General features: G+C 31.7%; 1 protein-coding gene across 1 annotated transcript; it reads left to right on the top strand.

Annotated features, from left to right (window-relative positions):
* Window positions 1-17,993: 17,993 nt before the first annotated feature.
* Window positions 17,994-20,490, top strand: LOC130801207 (flavonoid 3'-monooxygenase-like). Its single transcript, XM_057665001.1, has 2 exons — window positions 17,994-19,184; window positions 19,654-20,490. The coding sequence occupies exons 1-2, from the start codon at window positions 18,219-18,221 to the stop codon at window positions 20,302-20,304; spliced, it is 1,617 nt and encodes a 538-aa protein (XP_057520984.1). The 5' UTR covers window positions 17,994-18,218; the 3' UTR covers window positions 20,305-20,490.
* The last annotated feature ends 4,403 nt before the right edge of the window (window positions 20,491-24,893 follow it).

Below are 24,893 nucleotides of genomic sequence, written 5' to 3'. Positions count from 1 at the left end.
ATATATACTTTGAATAATTAACATTGTATACTTCATACTTCATATACTTCACATTCTAATTCTATATAACCAAGCATATTCTAATTCTATATAACCAAACATATTCTAATTATATACTTCATACTTCAATATTAAGCACTACATTGTAAATAAAATTATATTTAGAATGTAAATAATAATATTAAATCATTTAACCTTAGAAATATAAGTATTCCAATGCTAATAATTAAAGACAAGTATAACAACAAACCACCTTTTTAACAAAAGATGCAAATAATTAACAAACCACACAAACCACATTCACAAATAATTACTAAATATGCAAATAATTAACAAACCACATTTTTAACTAAATTACTAAATTACAAGTGAAACAATAAAAATATAAACTTGTAAATTTACAAAACAAGTAGAAATTACCTTGATTTCGTGGGTTATGTAATAATCTACAAAGAAAAACAAAAAAATTAGCCCTAATTTTCGTATGTATTGAACTTGCAAAAAACTTAAAAGGTTTGAGAATTTAAAAAGAGAAATAATACCTTAATTCGAGAGTTTTGAAGATGAACAAGACCAAATGCTTTTGGTTTTAAAGGGTTTTGAAGAATGATGAACAGTGAAAGTTGTGGGAGAAGAAGAATAGTCGAGTAGATGATGAACAAGTAGGGTTTATGAAAATTCAAAGTTTGGAGTTCAGAAGAACAATCGTTTGAAGTTTGAGAAATTTCGAAGGAAGAAGAAGAGGAAATGCTGTGCATGTGTTTGTGGATTATGAAACAGTAGGGTTCGTTTATGAAAGTATACGTTAAAAGGCGCGTTTTTAAATTGGTCAATTGTTGCGGTCAAAGGAAAAACCGCAGCATATAATCATATTATTTGCTGCGGTCATACAAAGAACCGCAACATTTGATTTCTTCAATGACTATTTACTGCGGGCATTTTCAAAAACCGCAGCATTTGATGAATTTTTTTTTCTCAATTTTTTTTTCTATTAAAATGTTGCGTATAAATAAAACCGTAGCACATGTATAGCAGCAGATACGTTTTCTTCCACTAGTGTATGTACTTAGTTCATTGTAACACCCCTGAATTTCCAACCCCTTTAACAAAACCAGAATCGTGAAGGAAGGGAGGAAATTCGGGTGTTACATAAAAAGAAAAGGGAAAATAATTAGAATAACGCTACAGATTAATTAAAAAGGTGAGTAAGTGGAAATGTCGGCAGCATCTTTGCTGAAAACTGAGGATTTAAGAAGGATATATAAATGGATAACATAACTAAAATAATCTAAGGCCTTTAATGCCTTCAAGAATACATCACGATGAAAAGAATCATCCTCGACTTCTCAAATCATCAACTCTAACGAGGATCGTGGTTCCAGTGTTAATGCATCGATCTGACGGATACTAAAGGAGTATTCTCACTATTGTACATCCAAAAACTACGCAGCGGAACTATGGATCATACAAGCAGTCACATGGCTCCATACAAAAGAAATTATACAATCCCAAAAGAAAACTTTACAAGTAATATAGAAGCTACAAGCATTAGACAACTTGTACACAATTGTTACGACCGTACTCCTCTTTTTCCACCAATGCAAAGCAAAAGAAGCTCCTATACCTATCATGTCAAGCTATGATCCTCCTGCTGCTCAACATAATGACCATAGTCAGATGTGCCATAGCAGGGAACATCATAGAGAGTCATGAGCATACAACAACAAACACATACACGTCAGTAATTAATGAACTTATAACAATTGAAGTCATTGAACAAAACTATAGACAACGATATAGTATGGCAATAACGAGTCAACTCATCTGTCTAAACACCTCTAGTTACTCATAATTTCTCTTTCAAACTACTAATCTCTCGAGTATATTTAAAGGTAGTGGATCCTTTCTCTATTCATGGCATAGTGACACGGCCAAGGGCGTTATTGGCCATCCGGCGCCCATGGCAAAGTATGAGCTCATGCCCCCTCCAACTGACCCTCTCGGGTCCTACCTTCGGGAAAAACTAACACACTAGGGTACTAAACCAGTGAAGAGGTCACCATATTGGGGTTTGTAAGGCCTACATGGTAATACCTCGATCAAGGGGCGGTATCGGGCATCCGATGCCCACTGACCCAAGCATGCTCATACCCCCCTTACGGTGGTCCCGTTGGACCTCACCTAGGGGACTACTAAATCAACCGGACATGATCCAGTTGAGTCACGCCAACTAATCATAAATCAAGGCTCAGTAAGTAGGAAATCACTTCGATACCATGCACAACCATGGTGTGTTCTCTACTATTTAGAAATCTGTTTTCATAGTCTCCTAAGACTTTTATTCTACATGCCTATATCACGACTAATCACTAGCATGTATTACTTTCTGGCGTTCTATAATTCTAATGCAATGCATATAATCATGTAATATTGATAATACTTTGAAACGATGAATATAATAACTAATTACTACGTGTACGTCCCTGCAAGGGTCACTGCGCAACCACAAGTTACAAAAATCACCCAACTAAGTTCTACGTTTCTCTTATGAACTGGGAACCTATACAAGATAGGAATAGAACTAATAAGCCTACTTGTCTCCACTTAAGAGCATCTAACACCTACAAGAAGCTATCATTCACCCATTCAAAGTAACTTCCACTTATTCTAACGCATACTAAACCAATTCACATTACTCAACCTATATTTGTTCATAAGTTATAACATTAACTCAATAATCAAAGAAGCTTTTACATCCACTAAACTAAGGATCAAATAAGATTTTACAACAACAAAGTGTACGTTAAGACCATTTCTTTAAACCTATGGGACTCGAGTAACAAAACCCTATCACTATATCATGTCATCAACAAATAACAACACTTATACAACAACACTAATACTAATAAACATACAAAATTACTCACAATGGCAAAGAACACGAAAAGAAACACTTCCTCTAATAATTAGTAACAATAATAACAATAGTTTCTTTCGACTTCTACAACGATAAAATTTAACTCTAATAGCTACGATTGTAACATAATTAACTAGCAATAATACTCAATAATATAAACAATAACCACCATCATTTTTTTTAACAATACAAGTGACAATTAACACCCACTTTTGGGACTAATAACTTCAACCATCTATTCTACATTTATCACGTTCACAATATAATCAAATATTCAAATCTTATACCAATTTATTAAAGTTATAAAACATCCCTGAACACAAAAGTAGTACAACTTTTATTTATATTCATACTTTAAACCTTAATTCATAAATATATTCAATTCATAAATCCAACTCTTACTCATAGCAAGATTCAATAAATAAAAGAAAGAAATAATACAAAATCATCATAAGAATCATAAACTTGATAAAAATCCCAATTAAAACAAGAAGGAAAATCAATTAGAGGAAGGTGAGATGTCTTACAAAGGGGAATTAGAAATGGGTGAGAGTATAGGTGGTTGTTGTGGTGGTGTGGAGCACAAAGATGGTGGTGCGCACAAAGGCGCCACTACGCTCGTGGAGGGCTGTTGGTGTGCGGCTGATTGCTGTCGTGGAGGAGGGAAGGGAAACTGGCTGCTGCTAGTTGCTGCCGTGGAGGAGGGAAGAGAAGCCGACGTTTCTGTGGGGCCGTACAGCAGGCTGGTGGTGGCGCGGCTACTCATTGGCGGTGCAAGAGGAGAAGAGGGAAAGAAGGAGGAAGGAGGAAGGAGAGTGACGTCTAGGTTTTGAGCATTTAGGGTTTCATGGGTTTATTATTATTATTATTATTATTATTATTATTATTATTATTATTATCATTATTATTATTATTATTATTGTTATTATTATTATTATTATTATGTTTATATATTATTAGGTTTATTTATTTATTTATTTTTATCTCGATTCATTTTCTTGTGAGACCCTACTAAGAGACTCACCTTCGTGGGCTCACACATTTTAATAAATTAATAATTTTAATTTGAACCTCTTTATTTAAGAAATCGTAACTATATTTTTAATATTTATATATAAGTTAACATTTAAATTCATGTATGCAAGAATTTCATTAAAACTAATTCAGAAATAATTAAATATAATTGTAAAATCTTTAAAAACTATTAAAATATTAAATAATTACGTCATTAAAATCTTGGGGTGTTACATTCATACTATTTCACTGAGCATCAATCTTAAAAAGTATTAAAATAGTAAGCACTTTCACTTGATAAGTACAATCAAGTCCAATTGTTGGAAAATATTCTCTATTATAAGATTATAGGTGTATTTTAATATAATATAGACCAAGTACATATAAGACTACTAAAATAATTATTCTTGAAAAATGAATATTTATAATCAGTGATATTTTGACTCAAATCGATCACCTTCCTCTAGCTCTCTCTATAGGAGTTACGGGTACGAGTTATTAATTATCTTCCCTCATTCAAACCCTATTTTTAAGTGGGGTATTAGGTTGGTTATAATGAATATATTGACTAAAAACACACCATAAAAAACTACTTAAAATGTAAACACATGGACTATCTACTGACTACTAATCATAGGACATGTTTTTGTTTCCAATGGATGATGAAAATGAAGTACAAAGATTATAAAAAATTAATTGTAAGTACCTACTTTGCCCACTTAGTTGAATAAATATGTAAGTCGTGATGATCACATTAGTGTGGTTGCTTAGTAGCGAGAGTACACTTATTCACTGATGAAATTATTCAGGACACAAGCTTAACTCATACATCACTGTTCAACCATTTTTAGCTTACCTAAGCATGATAAAAGGCTGATGAAATATATACAAAAAATATAATTTAAAAAAGCCCACATAATTATTAATCTTTGCTAATTAATTGATGAAGCTATTTATATTTAAATTGTCTTGGAAAGAAAAAATATATATTTTATGTTATACAAATAAGTTACAAAAATATGCTTTTAAAATGATATCAACCTCATCCTAAGCTATATTATATATACTTGAATTTGAAATTACTTAATTACTATTTCAATTTGACATTTTGTAAACTTATTGTGGACAATTAATGGTGCCTTTTTTCTTAAAAAGTTTTGTTGCACAATATCTTGAGCGGCCCTCAGTGAAACAATCTTAAATAAGGTGTATATATTCACATAATATGTATGAGATGAACTACTTAACCCATGTATAAGGTGGGACTCTGAAAGAGACCATCTCATACAAGAATTTATATTTCATCTTATATGGTACTCCTTCTAATATGTTCCTATATCACTATATATCTCAATAGCACTTGAGACATTTCTTCCAAAATGCTATAAAAATTCACTTTTCCTTGCAACATTTACTACTATAAATTGTGCTTGGATTTGATCAAAACTTAAATGAGCTAATTTTTTTAAGCAAATTTTATGACTAGAATGACTTCTATAAGGTTTTGTTCTTTCAATTCATTAATTCTCAGTCCAATTATTTCGATTACTTTACTATATTATCAAGGTTTAAATTACATAGAGAGAACATACTCTTAGGGCATCTCACTCAATTTTATCAGATGAAGCTCCTAGTTGAGCAATTATCCTTGTGGTGCCTAGCTTGCTCATAATTGCCATTGCACATAATAAGAAATAATTTTTACTCAAAAAATTACACATGTCATGTAACGTATATTTTGGAATGTAACACCTTGCAGGCTTATTCAAAAACCTATGGATCATTTGTATGAATTACAAATTCAACATAACTAAACAACAAAATTATAAATTAGTTTAGTATTTGAACATTTTGTCATTTATCTTTATTATAAAAATTTTATTGACTTAAACAGTCAGACACCTTAAATTGACCTAAAACCGCCCTATGCTCAAGAATAGAGGGAATAGTGAGCAAAAAGGTGAATAAAACCATGTAAAGCATGCCCAGCAAAAAGGACATGTGATGGTCCCACTACAAGAAAACCTTCAAAATTTGTGGAGTAATGACCTGGCTTTCCTACAAACAAAAAGGAGGTGCTAAGATACTGTTTCGTAGTAAGTGGAATGTTGAATCATTTGATCTTTCATTAAAAACTTGACATTCTTTTATCTTCTTATTTCTTGCATCAACAACATATGTCACTCCATTTTGAGTTGCAGGACCATGTAACCCCAAAACTCCAATTATTACTTTAATACACAACCAAAATATTAAATATAAATCAAAACCTTGTGTTTATTATATTGATTGATAAAGAGATAAAGTGATTAATTTATTCTAAATTTTCACCATCCCCACCTCCATTTATAAACTTTTATTAATTTTAGATGCGGACTAAAATTTAATAAATTTTTAAATATTCAGTGTAATTTAAAAAATTATGATATTTTTCTAATAATTTTGTATCTCAAAATCCTTATTATATATACGTAATTTTTTGGGGCCTATGCATTCGAATATGTTGAACATGCTTAGATTTTTTTCTGATACTCTGTTATATTATTTTCTCTTTTAGTAATGATTGTCACTCTCTTTTTTAAAATTTTATTCATAAAATATATTATTTTTTAATTTTCCACCAATTTCAATTTTTAAAAGATTTGCAAATCAAATAAGACGGAGAAGATACGACCCGTTTAGTAATTGGTACTAAATGGTGTGAATGATAATGGTAATGGTAAATTAGTGTAATTTTAGTAAGAATAGCTCAAGAATTTAGGTAGTAGGATCATAACACGATTGTACGATCTCTTGATCCAACGATCCGATTCTACATGGGTAGTTGCAATTGTAAAATATTTTCATATAATACAGATTTCACTACGTGTAAATAAAAACTTAAAATAATTATATTAATATTTTTATAAAATTCAAGTTTTTCTTGATTTGTTGTTTAAAAATGATTATTAAACGTATTTTTTGAAAAAAACTTAAGAGATAAAGTCAAATAAGGTTTTACTTACATTTTAAAACTTAAAAAAAATAACAAATATAATTGATAATCAGTAATCCAAAGCCCATTAATGCATATTTGTAGGATCGCATAATCCTAGGATCCAATTCTACCGATTTTGATTTTACCCGGTCAACGATCCTAAGTAGATTCCCGATCCTTATAACCTTGCATGTGGTATTATGCGGTAATGGAAAATTGAGAAAAAAAAAACTTATTTATGATCAAACTTTTATTATCATGGAAATAACATGATACAAATTATGAAAATTTACACTGTACTACAACTCATTTCTATTTCTATTATTTAATATCGTTTACCAAACGGGCCGATAATGTATATACGAATAATGAATAGTGACAATATGTCGATAAGCGTGGACGGCCGCATTTAGCTCGTCTACTACTAAAACATTAAAGTAAAGTATATCATATGAAGAATTCACACAATATAATTATACATGGGCACTGGGTAGTAGATTGGTGGTAGGCCAGGTACGTAGTGAACATATATACTCTAAAGTGTACCTATCTAGCTTATAGCGTGACCGACCCCTTGGCCCTTTCCGTATTTTATGTTTTGCTTGGGACACGTTTCTTATTTGGGAAAGTCCAACTTGACATACAATGGGAATGAATGAAAATAGCTAAAAAGTAGAAATACAATTGGGTATGTGAATTTCGCATTCATCCTATGTACAAATTTGAATATTAATTAGTGAATAAATATGAATATGAAATTATTTGAAATTACTAAAAAATATTGATGGTAAAATTCTTATTCACTCTCCTAATTTTTAAAAATTATTTAGTTTATATTAATTATTCGCCTATAAAATTATTTAATATTTGCTTATAGCTGTTGATTTTATAATAAAATAAAAAAAGACAGAAATTTAGAGAAAAAACTAAGTGACTATATTGTTGATATTGTCACAATTTGTAATACCAGATCAAAATAACTATAACTAATTAAAAATATGAGAGCCTGATCTCACTATTTTTTTTACCCATTACTCCACGCACTAAGTAGATCACTAACTACCAAGACAAAATAACCAACCTAACTATAAATAAAATTATCCAGTAAAATCAATAATATATATATATTATTCTAAATTATTAATAAAAAATAAATATATCGAAGTTATATGTTTTTTCAAGACCTAATCTCTGAAAATCTTATATGTTTTTCTTTTGATCTTCTAGCCTTGTTTTCTCTCTTCATTATTAGTGGGCATGGAGCGTACATAGGCAATATAGCAAAATTACTTCTTAAGAGGCGCGGTCATTCAATTATAAATATTACTTAAATTTTCGTATCAGACAGTCATATTATTAGACACTCTCTATACATGTGTAGAATAGTCCAACACTCCAACTAATACCAATTAATAGTATGCGGGCTCTTTATTATGATTTCGTCTTACCGGAAAACGATCTCTCACTAGAATAGCTTTACAAATAATTTAAAAAAAAAACTACAATTTTAGTTTTGCTTTAAGGGGAGGTAGGGGGGACGTGGTGGAGCAGCGGAATCCGACCGTGACAAACCAAGAAATTGAAGTTGGGCCTATGAGTTGACAAATAAAATCAAGCGCCCGCATATGGTTTATGTTGTGCACCACAAATCAACGAGGGACCTAATATAGTTCATGATGAACCATACCTAATGATCATGTTAGCATGATGCATGTTATGTACTAATTGGTTACATATTACCTTTTTATGTTAAACCTTTTCAAAAAATTATAACATATTTCTTTTAATATGTAAAATAAGAAGTAAAAAATTTCATGTATCGTATCTTCAATGTTATCGAAATGTGTAGAGCATAAAAAAAACCACATGTAAATACGTAGAAGATTTTATGTATGCATATATTCATATTTTTTTTATCATGACATTATAAGTAACTTTGTCGATTTTCAGTATTCTAAGGCTATTCAGAATATATTGGAGATTCGACTGTACAAGACTGTTATAATAATAAGATTTTATATTGAATTTTTTAGTTGGATTACTTGTAATTCAAGTTCTAAATTCAAAAAAAAAAAATTTGAAATATTATATAAATTTATACTTTCTAACATGCACATATGAAATAAATATGCTGTCAAAGAACCAATTCAACTAAAAGGTTAAACTGATGGTTAAGGCTTCAGGATATCTTATATAAACACGTTTCCTCACACAGAGCTCATTGTGCTAGAAGTGTGGATGCGCACATGTGCAGAAATATATCACTTTAAATGAGGGGTGGTTGAGATTTGAACCCGTAACCTTTTGTCACGTTGGCTCTGATACCATGTAAAAGAAAACTCAACTAGAAGTCTAAGTTGATGGTTGAGGTCTTAGAATATGTTATATACTCTAATGTATGACTTCTGTCCCACTGATATAGGACTACTTAATTAAAAATGTAAAAAAATTTTGATTCAAATATTATTACTCTAACGTATAGTGGGGTATTTATCTTATACATGCAAATGATTCAGTAAAAATACTTGTAATTACGAGTACGTAGAAAATTGAGCCACTCACAAGAAGGGCAAGGCATACTCTCCACAATGGTGGGTCCAAGGAATGAAGGTTGGTAGAGTTATAATGATTCCCAAATCCCCACTTCGTAAACAAGACCAGTTTGGGTGGCAAAGTAAGAAGAGTAATGATCAAAATACTAATATTATTTTATTAATTTATATATTTTTATATGATTTTATGTTATGGAGAAGAAAACACGTAAATTAACGTACATATATAACACAAAAGAAAGTGGGCAAAGTGCCAGAGTGGGATTGTGCCAGGAAGGAGGCAGCTTCTAAAGGGCCATAATTAGTAACCCATTTTTATAAGATAATAGCAAAATAATAATAATAATTATGATAATAATTACTAGTATAATCATAATAATGACGTTAATATAGATTGTATTTTAGTGGGTCATATTGAACTTGAAGCTTCGTTTCTAAAGTTTTAGTATTTCGCCATCTGTAAACAATTATGTAAATGTTTTGACAGCGAATAATTAATATTTGACATTCATTTTATGCAACTATATATAGTCTATTTTGTTCGTGGGATTTTAAGTCAAAAGCACAAAAAAAAAAAAAAAGTTATTGCCGTGTATTGTCATTGATAATGGACGACAATGAATAAGATGACACTAAAGTTCTAATAACTGATTTTAGGATGGTACTGGATATATGTAAGGAATTTAATCGCACATGCTGCTTACAATTTAGGGAATTCAAATATTAGTTTATACTCCCTCCAAATTAATTTAAATGTTTCATTTGCTTAGGCACGGTTATTAAGGATGGTGTGGGTCCATTAAAAAGGGAAGTAGTAAAGGGTAAGTAGTGAAGGGTAGTTGGATAAGTAAGGTATATGGGGTTATATTCGTAATTACTTGTGTGAACTAAGGATATTTAGGTATTAAAAAAAATGACAAAAATAGAAATTGGACAATTAAAAAGACTTTGCCAAATAAGAAAATGAGACAACTAAATTGGTTCGGAGGGAATATTATTTTACATTTATTAAACACAATTTATTGTATGATATATTCTCATTGTGAGACGTACTCGATATATATAGTTAAAGAACCCAATTGGTACCAATTATAAAGAAAAATTCAAATTTGTCCTTGTTCGAGGCGTTGTCATTAAGAGACGGTCTCTCACAAATGTGTAGCAGAAAATTTAATTATTTCATTTTTAGGCATAATTTAAAGGGAAATTTGCAAAAAAACACCTTTTAAAACCCCTTTTTTGCAAAGAAACACCTTTTATAATTTTTTTTTTTGTAAAAAAACACCTTTTAAGAGACTTTTTTTTAAAAAAGACACCTTAAATCAGTTTCCGGTGACTTTTGTCAACTTTCCGGCGTTGACTATCAGTCAACGCCGGAAAGTTCACAAAAGTCACCGGAAACTGATTTAAGGTGTTTTTTTTTTAAAAAAAGTCTTTTAAAAGGTGTTTTTTTACAAAAAAAATTATAAAAGGTGTTTCTTTACAAAAAAGGGTTTTAAAAGGTGTTTCTTTGCAAATTTCCCTTATTATTATTATTATTAATTTTTTTAAAATTTTTTTTTATTTTTTTTATATAATAATAAAAATAAATTTTTTTTAAAAAAATAATATTAATAATAAAAATAAAAATAAAAATAAAAACAAAAATTTAAAAAAAAGTTAAAAAAAATTTAAAAAATTTAATAATAATAAAAAAAATAAAAAGTATAAAAAAATATAAAATAACAATAATAATAATTTAAAAAAATAATAATAATAATAAAATTAAAAATAAAAATTAAATTAAAAAAATATTTTTTTAAAAAAAAATAAGAATAATAATATTTATTATTATTATTATTATTATTATTAATTTTTTAAAATTTTTTTTAACTTTTTTTAAAATTTTTGTTTTTATTTTTATTATTAATATTATTTTTTTTAAAAAAAATTTATTTTTATTATTATATAAAAAAAATTAAAAAAAAATTTTTTTAAAAAATTAATAATAATAATAATTAGGGAAATTTGCAAAGAAATACCTTTTAAAACCCTTTTTTATAAAGAAACACCTTTTATAATTTTTTTTGTAAAAAAACACCTTTTAAGAGACTTTTTTTTAAAAAAAAACACCTTAAATCAGTTTCCGGTGACTTTGGTAAACTTTCCGGCGTTGACTGGCATAGTCAACGCCGGAAAGTTGACAAAAGTCACCGGAAACTGATTTAAGGTGTTTTTTTTAAAAAAAGTCTCTTAAAAGGTGTTTTTTTACAAAAAAAATTATAAAAGGTGTTTCTTTACAAAAAAGTGGTTTTAAAAGGTGTTTCTTTGCAAATTTCCCTAATTTAAAATGCGTGTAAAATAAACAAAAGTACAAGTATCACGATCAGATGGCTACCATTGGCGACCACATATAATAGCACTTTACTATTGCGATGGTCTGTATAGTGACCAAACGTATTTGGTAGCCATTTGGTCGTTATAGATTGTCCAGTTGCTATTTTGTGTTTTTAAAGTCTTATTGTGAGTTTTTACTATCCTTGAACCGGATTTATTAGGACCCAAATAGAAGAAAATTCAGGCTCATGGTATACGTTTTAATATTTTATAACTAAAATAAAAGATGCCAACATCAATTTCATTCAAAAATATATGTGTCACTTTGTTTTGAAAATTTCCAAATTGCCATAATTTTATTATTAAAATTATTGAAATTATTATTTTTAGTATTTACCTCACTGGCCATGCATCATCATATTTTGTATTAATATACTGATCACTAGTACATATTGAACCATTCTTATAAATTAATGAAAATTTTATTCACCGACTTGTGCCACGCTAATTTTTATAAAAGTTTCAAAAGTATTTTGGAAAAAATTAGTATTACCGAGTATTACATAGGTACTAACCTAGTTTCGAACTAAAGTGAAAACAATATAATAAACAATACAGATCAATATTTAAGGCCCCTTAATTTAGGAAACTCTGCATGATCAAACATTGCCTTGTACATGTCTAAAAGCACGCCTAGAGGTATTTAATATAGACCATACGACCCGACCTTATAACTGAATAGGACTTTAAGCATATTTCAAAATAGATTTACTATTATTAAAAACCAATATGAACAGAAAAGCTAAATTTGAACCGATTCGATAATTCAAATAAACACCTCTTCTCTAGCTAATAAGTAAAAATGCTTTCAAAAAAAAATGGATCAAATAAATACTCATAAAAGTACATCAGATAGATACTCTCACATGAAAATGTAACTTAATCTGAACATTATCATAAATTTGTGTTCATCATTTTAATTTTGACGTCACCATTTTAGTTTTCTAGCACTTTCAATTACATTTTTACCCTTACCTACCTAGTCACTCTTCGTTGCTTATTCTCTCTTTTTAGCTTAGTCTTGCATATATCCCTCTCAGTAAAATTGAATTAAATAATCATTTAAAATATACGGTCTCATGTTGAAAGCATCCCTATTAAATTAGCCCAATGTACATTTATTATCTTAAACTGATGACATTAATTAAAATAATCATCTACAATTTTAAAATAATTACTTATAATCTTAAAATAATCAAATAGAAACATAACTTATTTAATTTCTCATCTCATAGTAATACATTCTTATAGAAGACTAGTTGTTAAAAGATTATTGTCTTCAGACAATAATTGAGCTACGTCCATTTGGATCGAGAAAATACAATGTTTTCTAGTATTTAAAATCCAACACAAATTGGGCGACGCATTTGGACCATGGGCCAAACGCGTTTCAGGCTCGTTTAATTCTTGGGCCAAACGAAATCCTAGCCACAAATTCTTCTATGAGACGGTCTCATCGTGAGACATGTTTCATACTTGGGTTAAATAACTCAATAATATAAATTTTTAGTTTATGGGCTTTTTATTTTATGGTTGTCTCACTGTAAGACGATCTCATACAAAACGGACTGAATCCTAGCACGTTTTAATTCAAAGTCAAAATGTGCTTGGTACGCATAACCATTGAGCACAAGCATATAATTAGAATTACACAAATTTATGTGAATAGATTCTATGAATTTGCTAGACTTTTCTAGGAGGAAGGTGCGTTTAACTCAGTCCATTTGGGCTCTGAGCTTTAGATTTGGGCTTCGGGCTTTGGTCTTTGAGCTTTAGATTTGGGCTTCGGGCTTTGGTCTTTGAGCTTTGGGCTTTGGGCTTTGGGCTATAGTATAGGTGGAAGCTGTACTTAGATTAAACATGAGTTGTATGAGATATCCATTTTGTGATATGCGTTATGACAAATTTATAGCCACGGTAAGTACATCTCTATAGCACTAATTCAATATACGTTTACAGTCTTAAGATAATCATTTATGACTTTAAAGTAATAATTTATAATCTTTTACACCGACATTTCCTCCCCGATGTACAAACGAAATCCCTGCCCAATGAACCTAGAAATCGACACCAGTATTATCCTTAATACTGGTTTGTAACCCCATTTCCTGAATCAATTTCACCTTCGTAGCTTTTTCTCTAGACAACAACACCAAAACCACAACCCTAAAAGAAAAAATATTCAACTTTAACGTATACCCTCTCGTCCCCTCAAATTTTCCTTCTACACTCCCTACCCTTAAATTGAATATTTTGTATAGCTATGATCCCAAATTTGGGCAACGTTCACAATAAAATTGTCCATGATTACAAATTACTAAAATTAGCGAAAGTTGACTAAAAATAAATGAGTAAAATTCAATTCCGAACAAGCTTAAATAAATACTCATAAATTTTTGAGGACTTCACTTTTCAAAAAGCATTGGGGTGAGAGAGGCTCGAACTCTCGACCTCAGGATCACCCAACTTAGCTATGAGACCTACGCGCTAGCCAACTACGCCACAACCCCATTTATTTATTTGTACTTGGTCCACAATTGATCTAATTAATCAATATTATATTATTCGCTTTAGTTTGAGTAATTCGTTTCTAAAAATTAAAATAGATACTTAAAATATTTATAAACACACAAATTTTTTAAAATTTATCTATTTTTTCTTTTATGCAACCTGAAGAAATATACTCTTATAAAAATAATACTCCACTCTTTTAACAATTCATGGTCGAAAAATAACTATTAAAGTCCAACTGTCAACTGTTTGACGCATAACTTTATTATTATCAACCTCTTGCCATAACAACTATATTTTTTTGACTTGATCAATATTTTTATGATCAAAGTTGATGATTTTAATCATGGGTCTAAAATGGATTAATCTTTCCTAATCTTTGTGGAATTCCACTAAACTTGCATATTTTTTGAGATCGTCTTACTTTATCAACAACAACCAGGAAACATCCATTGAATTGCATCTACTAGTTCTTCCTTGGGCTCACTATATTTCAATTCATTTGTCTTCTTTCACATATTGTTCTCGTTTTTTCAAAAAATTCAGACTATTATAACATTCTAAACTGATTCCTCCTAAAAACTTTTAAAGTGCGAAACGTGCAACTTATCCTGTAATTTAAACATTTCATATCCAAAATCATACAAAAACGCGATTTGAAACACTAAGGTATGGCTCTTTAGACAATATCATGGCTCTCATTGTAACATCTATTTAACACTAAAATTAACTTTCAGATTTTGGTTCAGTTTTTCGTATCAAATCAAATTTTGAAAAAGATCTCAGAACTTTTCACCTATCGATCAATATTTTATCTTATAGGAGCACTTTCTCCTAACATCATATAATCCTACACCAAGGATACCAATAAAAAAGCCAGGATGTACGGAAACCTGCCAAAATTCAGCCATAAAAATCCCATTCCCATTTGGGATTGGTACCAATTGCTAATCTGATCCCTGGTATGAAATCATTTGCAATTCATCATCAAATTCAGATACTGAAACACCTATGCTAAGTTCATTTGGCCTATTAAGTATTAAACATAACAACTTGTACAAGTATTAACTGCGATATTTCTGATCTTATACTTGAAGTTTCCACTCCCTGGCAAAATATATGTACATCTCAAAAAGTAGTGATAAATGATATGGATAGAACCCCTTTTAGAATGTCAACTTCTAAAAACTAGTTATGACCCATTTGGTTAATGGTACTAATTGATGGTAATGAAAATGATTTGTTGTGTAAATTTTCATAATATGTATTTTGTTATTACCATGATAATGAAATTTTGATCATAAAAAATTTTTTGTTCAGAATTTTTCATTATCGCCTAATACCACATGTTTAAATCGTAATGCATTAGAATGTATTTTGTGAAGAAAATGAGCTTGTTGAAGGAAGATAAGTATAGTCATACAATTTATCAAGAGATATTCTTATCGAAATTACACTAACATTTCCATTACCATTGCCACCATTTATACCTTTTACCAAACGGGCCGTTAGTAGTAAAGGGTTGTCAAGGGGTTCCTTTATTGATGACAGAAAGGGTAGAACATTAGGAGGATGTTTTACGGTTTGCCCACGAGTTGAAAACGCAACGAAGAACGAGGGAAATAATAGTTTTAGTAGTTTTAGTATTACTGATTCTCAAATCTCAAAGGTATATGTATTAATGTCTATTTAGCATGAGAATGTTGTGGGAAAATAAGGCATCACCCAATGAATGCACATTGATAAAACATACTTCTAAATAACATTTTTAACAAGTATAAAAATGTCTTACAATTCAAATTAACCTAATGAAGATTTATATCGTGCACCAGTATGCATAGGGAGCCATGGCGGGGAAAGGGGAAGGGAATGAATATAAAAGTAAAACAAGGAATATGAGTGATTTTGAGATTGTGCAAGGTATCTGATCGCTGAGGGGTCCTATATCAAAGGGCCTCAATAGAGCTGTTAAAATGTGATCCGACCTGAAAATTCGAACCGAAACCGAAAGTTAACCGATCCGAAAATATGTTTCTTTTTTAGGTTTATCGAACCGATATTATCCGAACTGAAGTTGTACCCGAACCGATTTACGACCGAAAATCGTAAAATCAAACCCAAACTGTGACCGATTTTTATAACCAACATATAATCGTTAACCAAGATTACCCGAAACTAATAGTGACCGACCCGAGTCATACCCGACCCGAATCATGCTCAAAACTGAACTTGATCCGGCTAAAACCGACTTAACCCAAACGAATTTTTAATCGAAATGCCATAAACTTGAATCAATTTTTAACATAGAAGTATGATCGATTCATATTCAATCATCTTATTAGTTAATCTAATAAAGTAATAGAAATTTTAATAAATTAAATTTTATACATACATGGTTTCACATATTTAGAGTTAATAATCAATGGTCAATGTTTATTTAACTATTTTTAATCAATTTAGATGAAAAATGATAAAACTTTAATTTTAATTTACAGTCAAACAAGTAAAAGTAATAAAGTAATAATCACTAATTGATTTGCATTTTAACTACTTTGCCTTAACTAAGGGGAATCTTATCAGCAATTAAAAAATGTGAACAACTTAATTTGATATTGACTCGATTTATAGTAATTATTAATTCGTAGCCGAATTCTACTGGAAAATAATACCCAAACCCGATCTGTACCCAGTAAAACCGAACCAATTATTAATCGATGACAGTCCGAGACCGATTGACTATTCGACACGAACGTCAACCGACACCGAACCGATGCTAACCCGATAGCTCAAATAACTGATCTTCAACTGAACCGTGACTAATCGACATGACCCGAGTGTGACCCGCCGTAATACGCATCCGAAAAATAACCGATCTGAAATACAACTAAACCGAATGACACCCGTCCAAAACCGACTCGATAACCCGAATGAACACCTCTGGGCCTCAATTATATGTTCACAATACTTTCATATTTAATTTACTTACTATAAAACAAAATATCAAATACTCCCTCCTCCGAACCAATATAGTTGTCCCATTTTCTTATTTGGCAAAGTCTGTTTAGTTGTCCCATTTCTATTTTTGTCAAATTTTTTTTACCTAAATATCCTTAGTTCACACAAGTAATTACGAATATACCCCCATATACCTTACTTACCTAACTACCCTTCACTACTTACCCTTTACTACTTACCCTTTTTAATTGACCCCACACCATCCTTAATAACCGTGCCCAAGAAAATGAGATATCTAAATTGGTTCGGAAGGAGTATAATTTATTTCCTAAGATTCAATATGAATAGAATTAGGGATAATATACTATAAGTCTATAACAAATTAACAATAGTTGAATATATAATGAAAGATAAAGCAATTTCAAAGAACTGATTGATTGATACATAAAAGACGAGAAGTTGTTTATAAAGTTCACCACAAATGACTAATCTCCACCCAGATTATTCCAATGATAGGAGTCCATGTCCGTCTAGTGATTATGATGTACCATTGAAGCTTAGCCCCAACAAAAAATATCAGGTAATATAAGTTTGAAGCTAGAATTCACGACCACATATTAGATATTGTCATTTAATTGCCTAGCTTGCTGCCACATATTTTATTTTGAGCTCATTGAATCATAAATGTGACATAATTTTTATATCACAAATTCTTGTATGTGACAGTTTTATCGTGAGATAATATGAGACACGACAAATTAGTAGCATTCGGACTAGTTGTTTCGTCTCGCCAAGAGATAACCCTCTCACAAGAGTAGCTCTTTCTGTATAAATATAACCAATCATGAAATGTATAATTTACTAAGGCCAACCAACCTATCTTATTTCTTCATTTCCAAACCATAAGCAAGTAAGCATGTTCCCAGTAGGAGCCAGCAGCTTATGGTCATGGTGGTGGACTACCAACAAAAAATCCGATGAAACTTGTCGAAACATCTTAACCACCCTAGTCCCTTTGTTTACAATTCTGTGCTTCGTTTTCCTGACAAAGAAACGTAACCATCAGAACGCTCCACCTCCACCACCACCTCCAGGACCTCGAGGCCTACCATTAATCGGATATCTCCCATTCTTGAATCCAAATCTCCATCACGGTTTCAAAGATCTAGCCAATAAATACGGCCCAATATTCAGAATCTGGCTTGGAAAACAAGAATGCATCATAATCAGCTCACCATCTCTAGTCCAACAAGTTGTTAAAGAACAAGATGCAATATTTGCTAACCGAGTACCAAATATAGCAGCACAAAGCGTCATGTTTGGTTCACTTGATATCGCTTTCGCAGATTATAACGATGAATGGAGGAAAATGAGGAAAATATTCGCAAGCGAAATGCTTAGTCGTTCTAACCTCGATGCTACCTATAATCTCAGAAAACAACATGTAAATAAAATGTTAAAAGAAATTTATAAGGCTAGTACTAGTAAGGGTGTTGTTGATATAGGTGAAGTAGTTTTTGGTACGCTTATGAGCTCGATAATGAGTATGGTATGGGGGGATGTATTCGAAGAGGATGATAAGGGCTGTTCTGTGATTAATTCAGAGTTTAGAAGTAATGTAAATAAACAACTTGAACTTTTAGGAACACCAAATGTTTCAGACTTGTTTCCTTTGCTTGCTTGGTTTGATTTACAGGGAATTGCAAGCCAGATGAAGAGGATTTCAAGGAGGAGTGGACAAATATTTGATTTAGCTATAAATCATTGTGTTAATGGAGTATATAATGAACAAAATCATTTCTTGGGTTATCTTTTGACGCTTACCAAAGGTGAAGATCCTAAAAGATCATTGACCTTGCCTCAAGTGAAGGGTATGCTCATGGTAAGTCTAATTTTTCATTTATCTTGATAGTCCGATTAAGTTGATTAAATTGAATGAACATGTCTCACTATGCGGTGATGCTTGATAAATTTAGGCTTGCATAAGAAGAGAGCTAGATGCACATAAACTGATGAGTTTGATTCTAAAACCAATTGGTATAAGGAGTAACCCATCTAGTATATGTTAGTCAACTTCTCTAATTATTCGAAGTGAGATCACATGTGGGTTATTTTACAACAATGCCCCTCACATGTGATTCCATTTTTTTTAAATTGGTGGGCATTGTATTTTTGCGAACCCGCAAATTGTATTTTTTTGGAAGACTATTTTTTTTTGTTTTCAGTTGATCGGAAGCCGTCGGCTCAGATACTAAGATAATTGGTGAACAAAAAATAATGTCTTTTTTCTTTTATTTCTGTTTTTTGTATTCTAAACAACCTTATACAAGATATACTCTTTTATTTATCAGGATGTCATAATTGGGGGAACCGATACATCAATTTCAATGGTTGAATGGGCGATGGCGGAGATACTACAACATCCAAAAGTACTTGAAAAAGTCCAAGAAGAACTAAGAGAGATGGTGGGACTAAACACTAGAGTTGAGGAAAGTGATATACCCAAGTTAAAGTACTTAAATGCAGTTATAAAAGAGGTTCTTCGTTTGCACCCTCCAGTTCCACTCCTTGTTCCACATTCTCCAAGCAAGGCTTCAACAATAGGAGGATACAGCATATCAAAGGGTGCTAGTGTTTTTCTTAATATATACACCATTCACAGGGACCCACAACTTTGGGAAGATCCGTTACTGTTTAGACCCGAGAGGTTTTTAAACGGGTCTAGTGCTGCAGTGATTGACTATTTGGGTAACCATTTTCAGTTCCTTCCATTCGGGTCTGGGAGGAGAATATGTGCTGGTATTCCACTTGCTGAGAGGATGTCCATTCTTGTGTTGGCTTCTTTACTGCATGGTTTTCAATGGGAGTTACCCAAGGGTGTTACTCAGGTTGATTTGTCTGAGAAATTTGGAATTGTTGTGAAAAAACAAAAACCTTTGTTGCTTGTACCAACTCCTAGACTCTCTAGTTTCGAACTTTACTCTTTAAGTCTTCAAGTCTAGCTTATTTTAGAAAGGGCCATTTGGAAAACAGTTGATAGCTGATTGCAGCTTGTTTAAAAATAGCTTATACATAACAATTATTGAATTATATATGTAATAATTATTTGGTTTTATTAGTTTTATGAATTATATAATGTATAATTTCGTATTATAATTTATCATAAATTCTCAAATGAGTGAGAATATCTTTATTGAATTCTCCTAATTGACACTTATAATCTAAAAATGATCACGTATAATCTTAAAGCGATCACTTACGGTTTTAAATTGATTATTTTTAATAATTTAAAGTGATCAATTAAAGAATTAGACTGATATTATAAGTTCATCTCATGGTAAGACGCATATTAGACATTCTAATTAATTGATGCATGAATATTGTACCTTGTATCACTTTTCTTGTTTACATCACAGCTCTATTGAAGCCTCATGTTATATCATGCAATTAACTAATGCTTTCTGCTAAATATTTCACTTTAAAATGAGCGGTAGGATGTGGATGAGTATCGAATCTATGACTTTTCAACACGTTAGTTTTTGATACTATATATCTAAGAACTATGTCAACAAAAACTTAAACTAATGATTAAATCTCCATAATATACTATATACTCTAGCAATATGTCACTTTTATAGAATATATTTTTACTCCGTCTCTGAATTCAAAGAATATCTTTGCTCCGCCCTCGGATTCATGAAAGTGTTTGACTTGATTGAATATATTTTTAAGAGTCGTTTACTTACTTATATCTGTAATTCACAGCTTTGGGCGTGGGAGCACATTCTCATTGGACAACCGATGAGGAGTGTGGGACGTGGTGCATTTGCGCCACCAATTCTTCCTCCCCCACACGTGCCGCATGGATCGCGGTGGTTCTTTGATAGACGTACAAGGACCCACACAGGATCGGGCGTGGGGTTCTACAGCAATCAACTCGATCTACTTCGAGCTGACCAGGTAAAAATTTCACTATAACTTGTCTTGTAGCTATCATATTGCGTAATTTATTAATTACATTTTCACGTGTAGTTTCGATGGGATCCTTACCCCGCTAAGGCATATGCTACATTGCCTCAGCACTCAGGGATCTTGTCAGGGGCGTGGAGAGCCTCTGTACCTTTGATATGCTTCGACATAGTCGAAGTGCATCTCCTTGAGCGCGTACTGCGCCAATTTGGGATGGTCCAGGGCATCCCGCCGCCTTGTGACACAGTGGCGGATCTCCATCATAGCTCACGCAAGGGTCGGGAGCCCAAGAACTGGTTGGAGATCAACTGGCGCCATATAGCTCGTTGGGATCACAGGCTGGAGCTGTTGGCCCAAGGTGCGCCGATCGAGGCTGTAGGCGCACCTACTTAGGCGGATTACATGTCGTGGTTCTTCTCCATCACTCGTCGATGGATGACACCACGGGGTATCATCGCGGCAGCCTAGTACGCTCCCACAGCACCGACAATGACACACTTTGTAAGTATTCTTCAACGTTGATTATTATCCATAGAACTGACATCACTAGTGGAAAAAACCTTATTTGCTGCTTGTCATTTGCTGCGGTTTTCCTTAGACGCAGCAAACCGCAGCATTAAATAGCAAAAAGAATTTAGAAAAAAAAATCAATTAACTGCTGCGGTTTTACATGAGCCCGCAGCAAATAAGTTTTTCACACAAAATTAAAACCCGCCATTATTCAACGTTTCATTTCACAAACTCGACTACTACGTTGTATTCTATCATACAAACCCATTGAAAAAACTGCTTCATCTTCATAAACGTAGTAGTAACTGAAATACCACTGGTTTGAAAAACACTCGAAAAACACTGTGTAACAGTTTCTTCAAACACATGTTCTTCATCTTCTTGGTTCATAAACCCACGAAATTTAATACTTTGGTCTTGTTCATCTTCAAAACCCACGACATTAAGGTATTTTTTCTCTTTTTAATTTGTTAAGCATTTAAGTTTTGCAAGATATTCATGAAAACACTCGAAAATTAGGGCAACTGTTTGTATACTAATTTTGTTTCTCTGTTTTTCATTGTAGATAACATAACCCACGAAATCAAGGTAATTATATTTATTTTACTAATTTGCAAGTTTATATCTTTATTGTTTAACATGTACTTTAGTAATTTAATGCTAAAGATATCAATTTATTTGCCAATGTTACATTATTCAAGTTTATGTTATTAGTTTGTTAAATATTTGTGTAATTTGTTAAAAATGTGGTTTGTTGTTACAGTTATGTCTTTAACTATTAGAATTAGAATATGATTTTATTTACAATATAGTGCTTAATATTGAAGTATGAAGTATAGAATTAGAATATGAAGTATGTATATTTAGGGTTAAATAGATTTGCTATAAATAAGTATATATTTTTAGGGTTAAATATGTTTGTTATAAATAAGTATATATGTTTAAAAGTTGTGTATTAATTTTGTTTTGAATTAATTAATCACACTAATTAGGATGACAAAAGATCGTTCTTGGATGTATGGAAGCATTGAATCGTCAGAATTTATTGATGGCGTATTAGAATTTTGTAGTATTGCGGTTGAACATCAAGTTAGAACGGGGGGAGTTGCTTTTCATTGCCCATGTGTCACTTGTGGCAATGTATCAAAGGTAGATAGTTTTGATATCCTTAGAGAGCACATACTTCGACGTGGGTTTAGGCTTCAATATCATGTTTGGGTTTGGCATGGTGAGGAGGGAGTTTACAAAGAGAAAAGTGTTGTTGAGGACGTCAATAATGTGGCTGATGTCAATAAGGATGTAGTAGATCATGTTGATGGGTATGAGACAGATGAAGAGAATGTCGATGAGGAGGGAGTAGATCATGTTAAGTTGCGATTTTAAGGGTTTTTAAGCGTTTTTGGAACTTTTGCGCATAAAGTAGCTCAAACTTGGTTTGTTTTGCACAAAACTTAGCACACAACATATTTGGTATATATTATTGTGTTGAAGTGGTTAGAATTGTAAATCATATTCATATTCTAGAAATTACGTGTTAAGTTTCGATTTTAAGGGTTTTTAAGCGTTTTTAAGCGTTTTTGGCACTTTTGCGCATAAAGTAGCTCAAACTTAGTTTGTTTTGCACGAAACTTGGCACACAACACTATTTGGTATATATTATTGTGTTGAAGTAGTTAGAATTGTAAATCATAGTCATATGTTAGAAATTACGTGTTAATTAAGTTGCGATTTTATGCGTTTTTAAGCTTTTTTGGCACTAACATCTATTTTCTCTTAGTGCTTTCAACAACCTTCTAATTTTGTTGATTGCGGCTACTACACGCTGAAATACATGGACGATATTATAAAATCCATGAAGGAGGTTGGAGTCGAAAATATAGATGCCATAAGTATTTGTTACGTTCTTAAATTATAATATATATATTTACTATATTATTATTGGTAAAATCTAATGTTTATTAATCTTTAATTTTATATTATATTATAGGTTTTATACGACATTCTAAGGGAAACACGCCCTTTGAGAAATGGAGAAATGCGCGAATTAAAAGACAAGATTGCCGTGTATCTTGCTAATTTTTGTTCTTGGTAAATTGTAATCAGTATAGATTTTTTAGGACTTTAATTATTATTAGTATTAAACGAAAAAAGGAAAAAAAAAAACTATTTGCTGTGGGCCATCCAAAACCGCTGCAAATAGTTAAGAGTATTTGTTGCGGGCCACAAGAAAACCGCAGCAAATAGTTTTGGGTAACCCGCAGCAAATAATGCCCTTTTATTGCTGCGGTTTTAAACCGCAGCATTTAAAATAGGCCATTTGCTGCTATCACTATTGCTTTGGGCCAAAATCGCAGCAAATTATGGCCAAAAAACCGCAGCAAATAAGGTTTTTTCCACTAGTGCATGTTATACATTTCATTAATACTTCAGTCTTAATGCAGGCACAGGGCATTGCATCTGTCATCAGCTCCACCCAAGAGGAGCTTGTACAGGAGATTGCATAAGGCATACTCCTAGGAACACAGTTTCAACACTTTATTCCAGAAGTCGCTGTGCTCGACACCACTATGGACGAGCAGGGGTCATCTCCTCATCATGCCGACGTTCATCTTTAGGAGGTAGACTTAACGTGCCCCGACTATGGTGTCGGCCGCCGGGTCATCACAGGGTGCTAGATCATCACAGTATCAATCACCTCCTTTACCCGAGCGTCATGCGACGACCTCTTACTATTGTAGGAGGCGTTGTAAACCATCACAGTTAGACAGGGTACAAGAGGAGGATTAGCATTAGTATACTGTTTGTATATATTGAACATTATTGACATTTTGTACATATTCAATATTTGTATCATTTGGACTTTTGTGTATAATTTGTAATATATATGTAGATGTATATATTTTTATCGTATTATCACACGTTATTATGAATGAAATGATGTTAAATACTCCGAGTTTTCGACGATGAATCATTCCGCCAAGAATGCAGTATGAATTTAATCATACAAAATAATATGTTACTTATGATATAGTAACATGAGTAAACATTCAAAAATAATATTGACATTTATAAATTGAGAATAATACTAACATAATACTTTATGTTACCTTTA

Source organism: Amaranthus tricolor, chromosome 15, assembly GCF_026212465.1.
Source record: "Amaranthus tricolor cultivar Red isolate AtriRed21 chromosome 15, ASM2621246v1, whole genome shotgun sequence".
Taxonomy (NCBI): Eukaryota; Viridiplantae; Streptophyta; class Magnoliopsida; order Caryophyllales; family Amaranthaceae; genus Amaranthus; species Amaranthus tricolor.
Note: the sequence above shows the minus strand (reverse complement) of the source record. Positions and strands in the feature narration are given on the sequence as shown.

Coding starts and splice junctions, on each gene's coding strand:
- LOC130801207 (XM_057665001.1), top strand. CDS start 18,219: ATGTTCCCAGTAGGAGCCAGCAGCTTATGGTCATGGTGGTGGACTACC. Junction 19,185..19,653: donor AAGTGAAGGGTATGCTCATG/GTAAGTCTAATT, acceptor TTTATTTATCAG/GATGTCATAATTGGGGGAAC.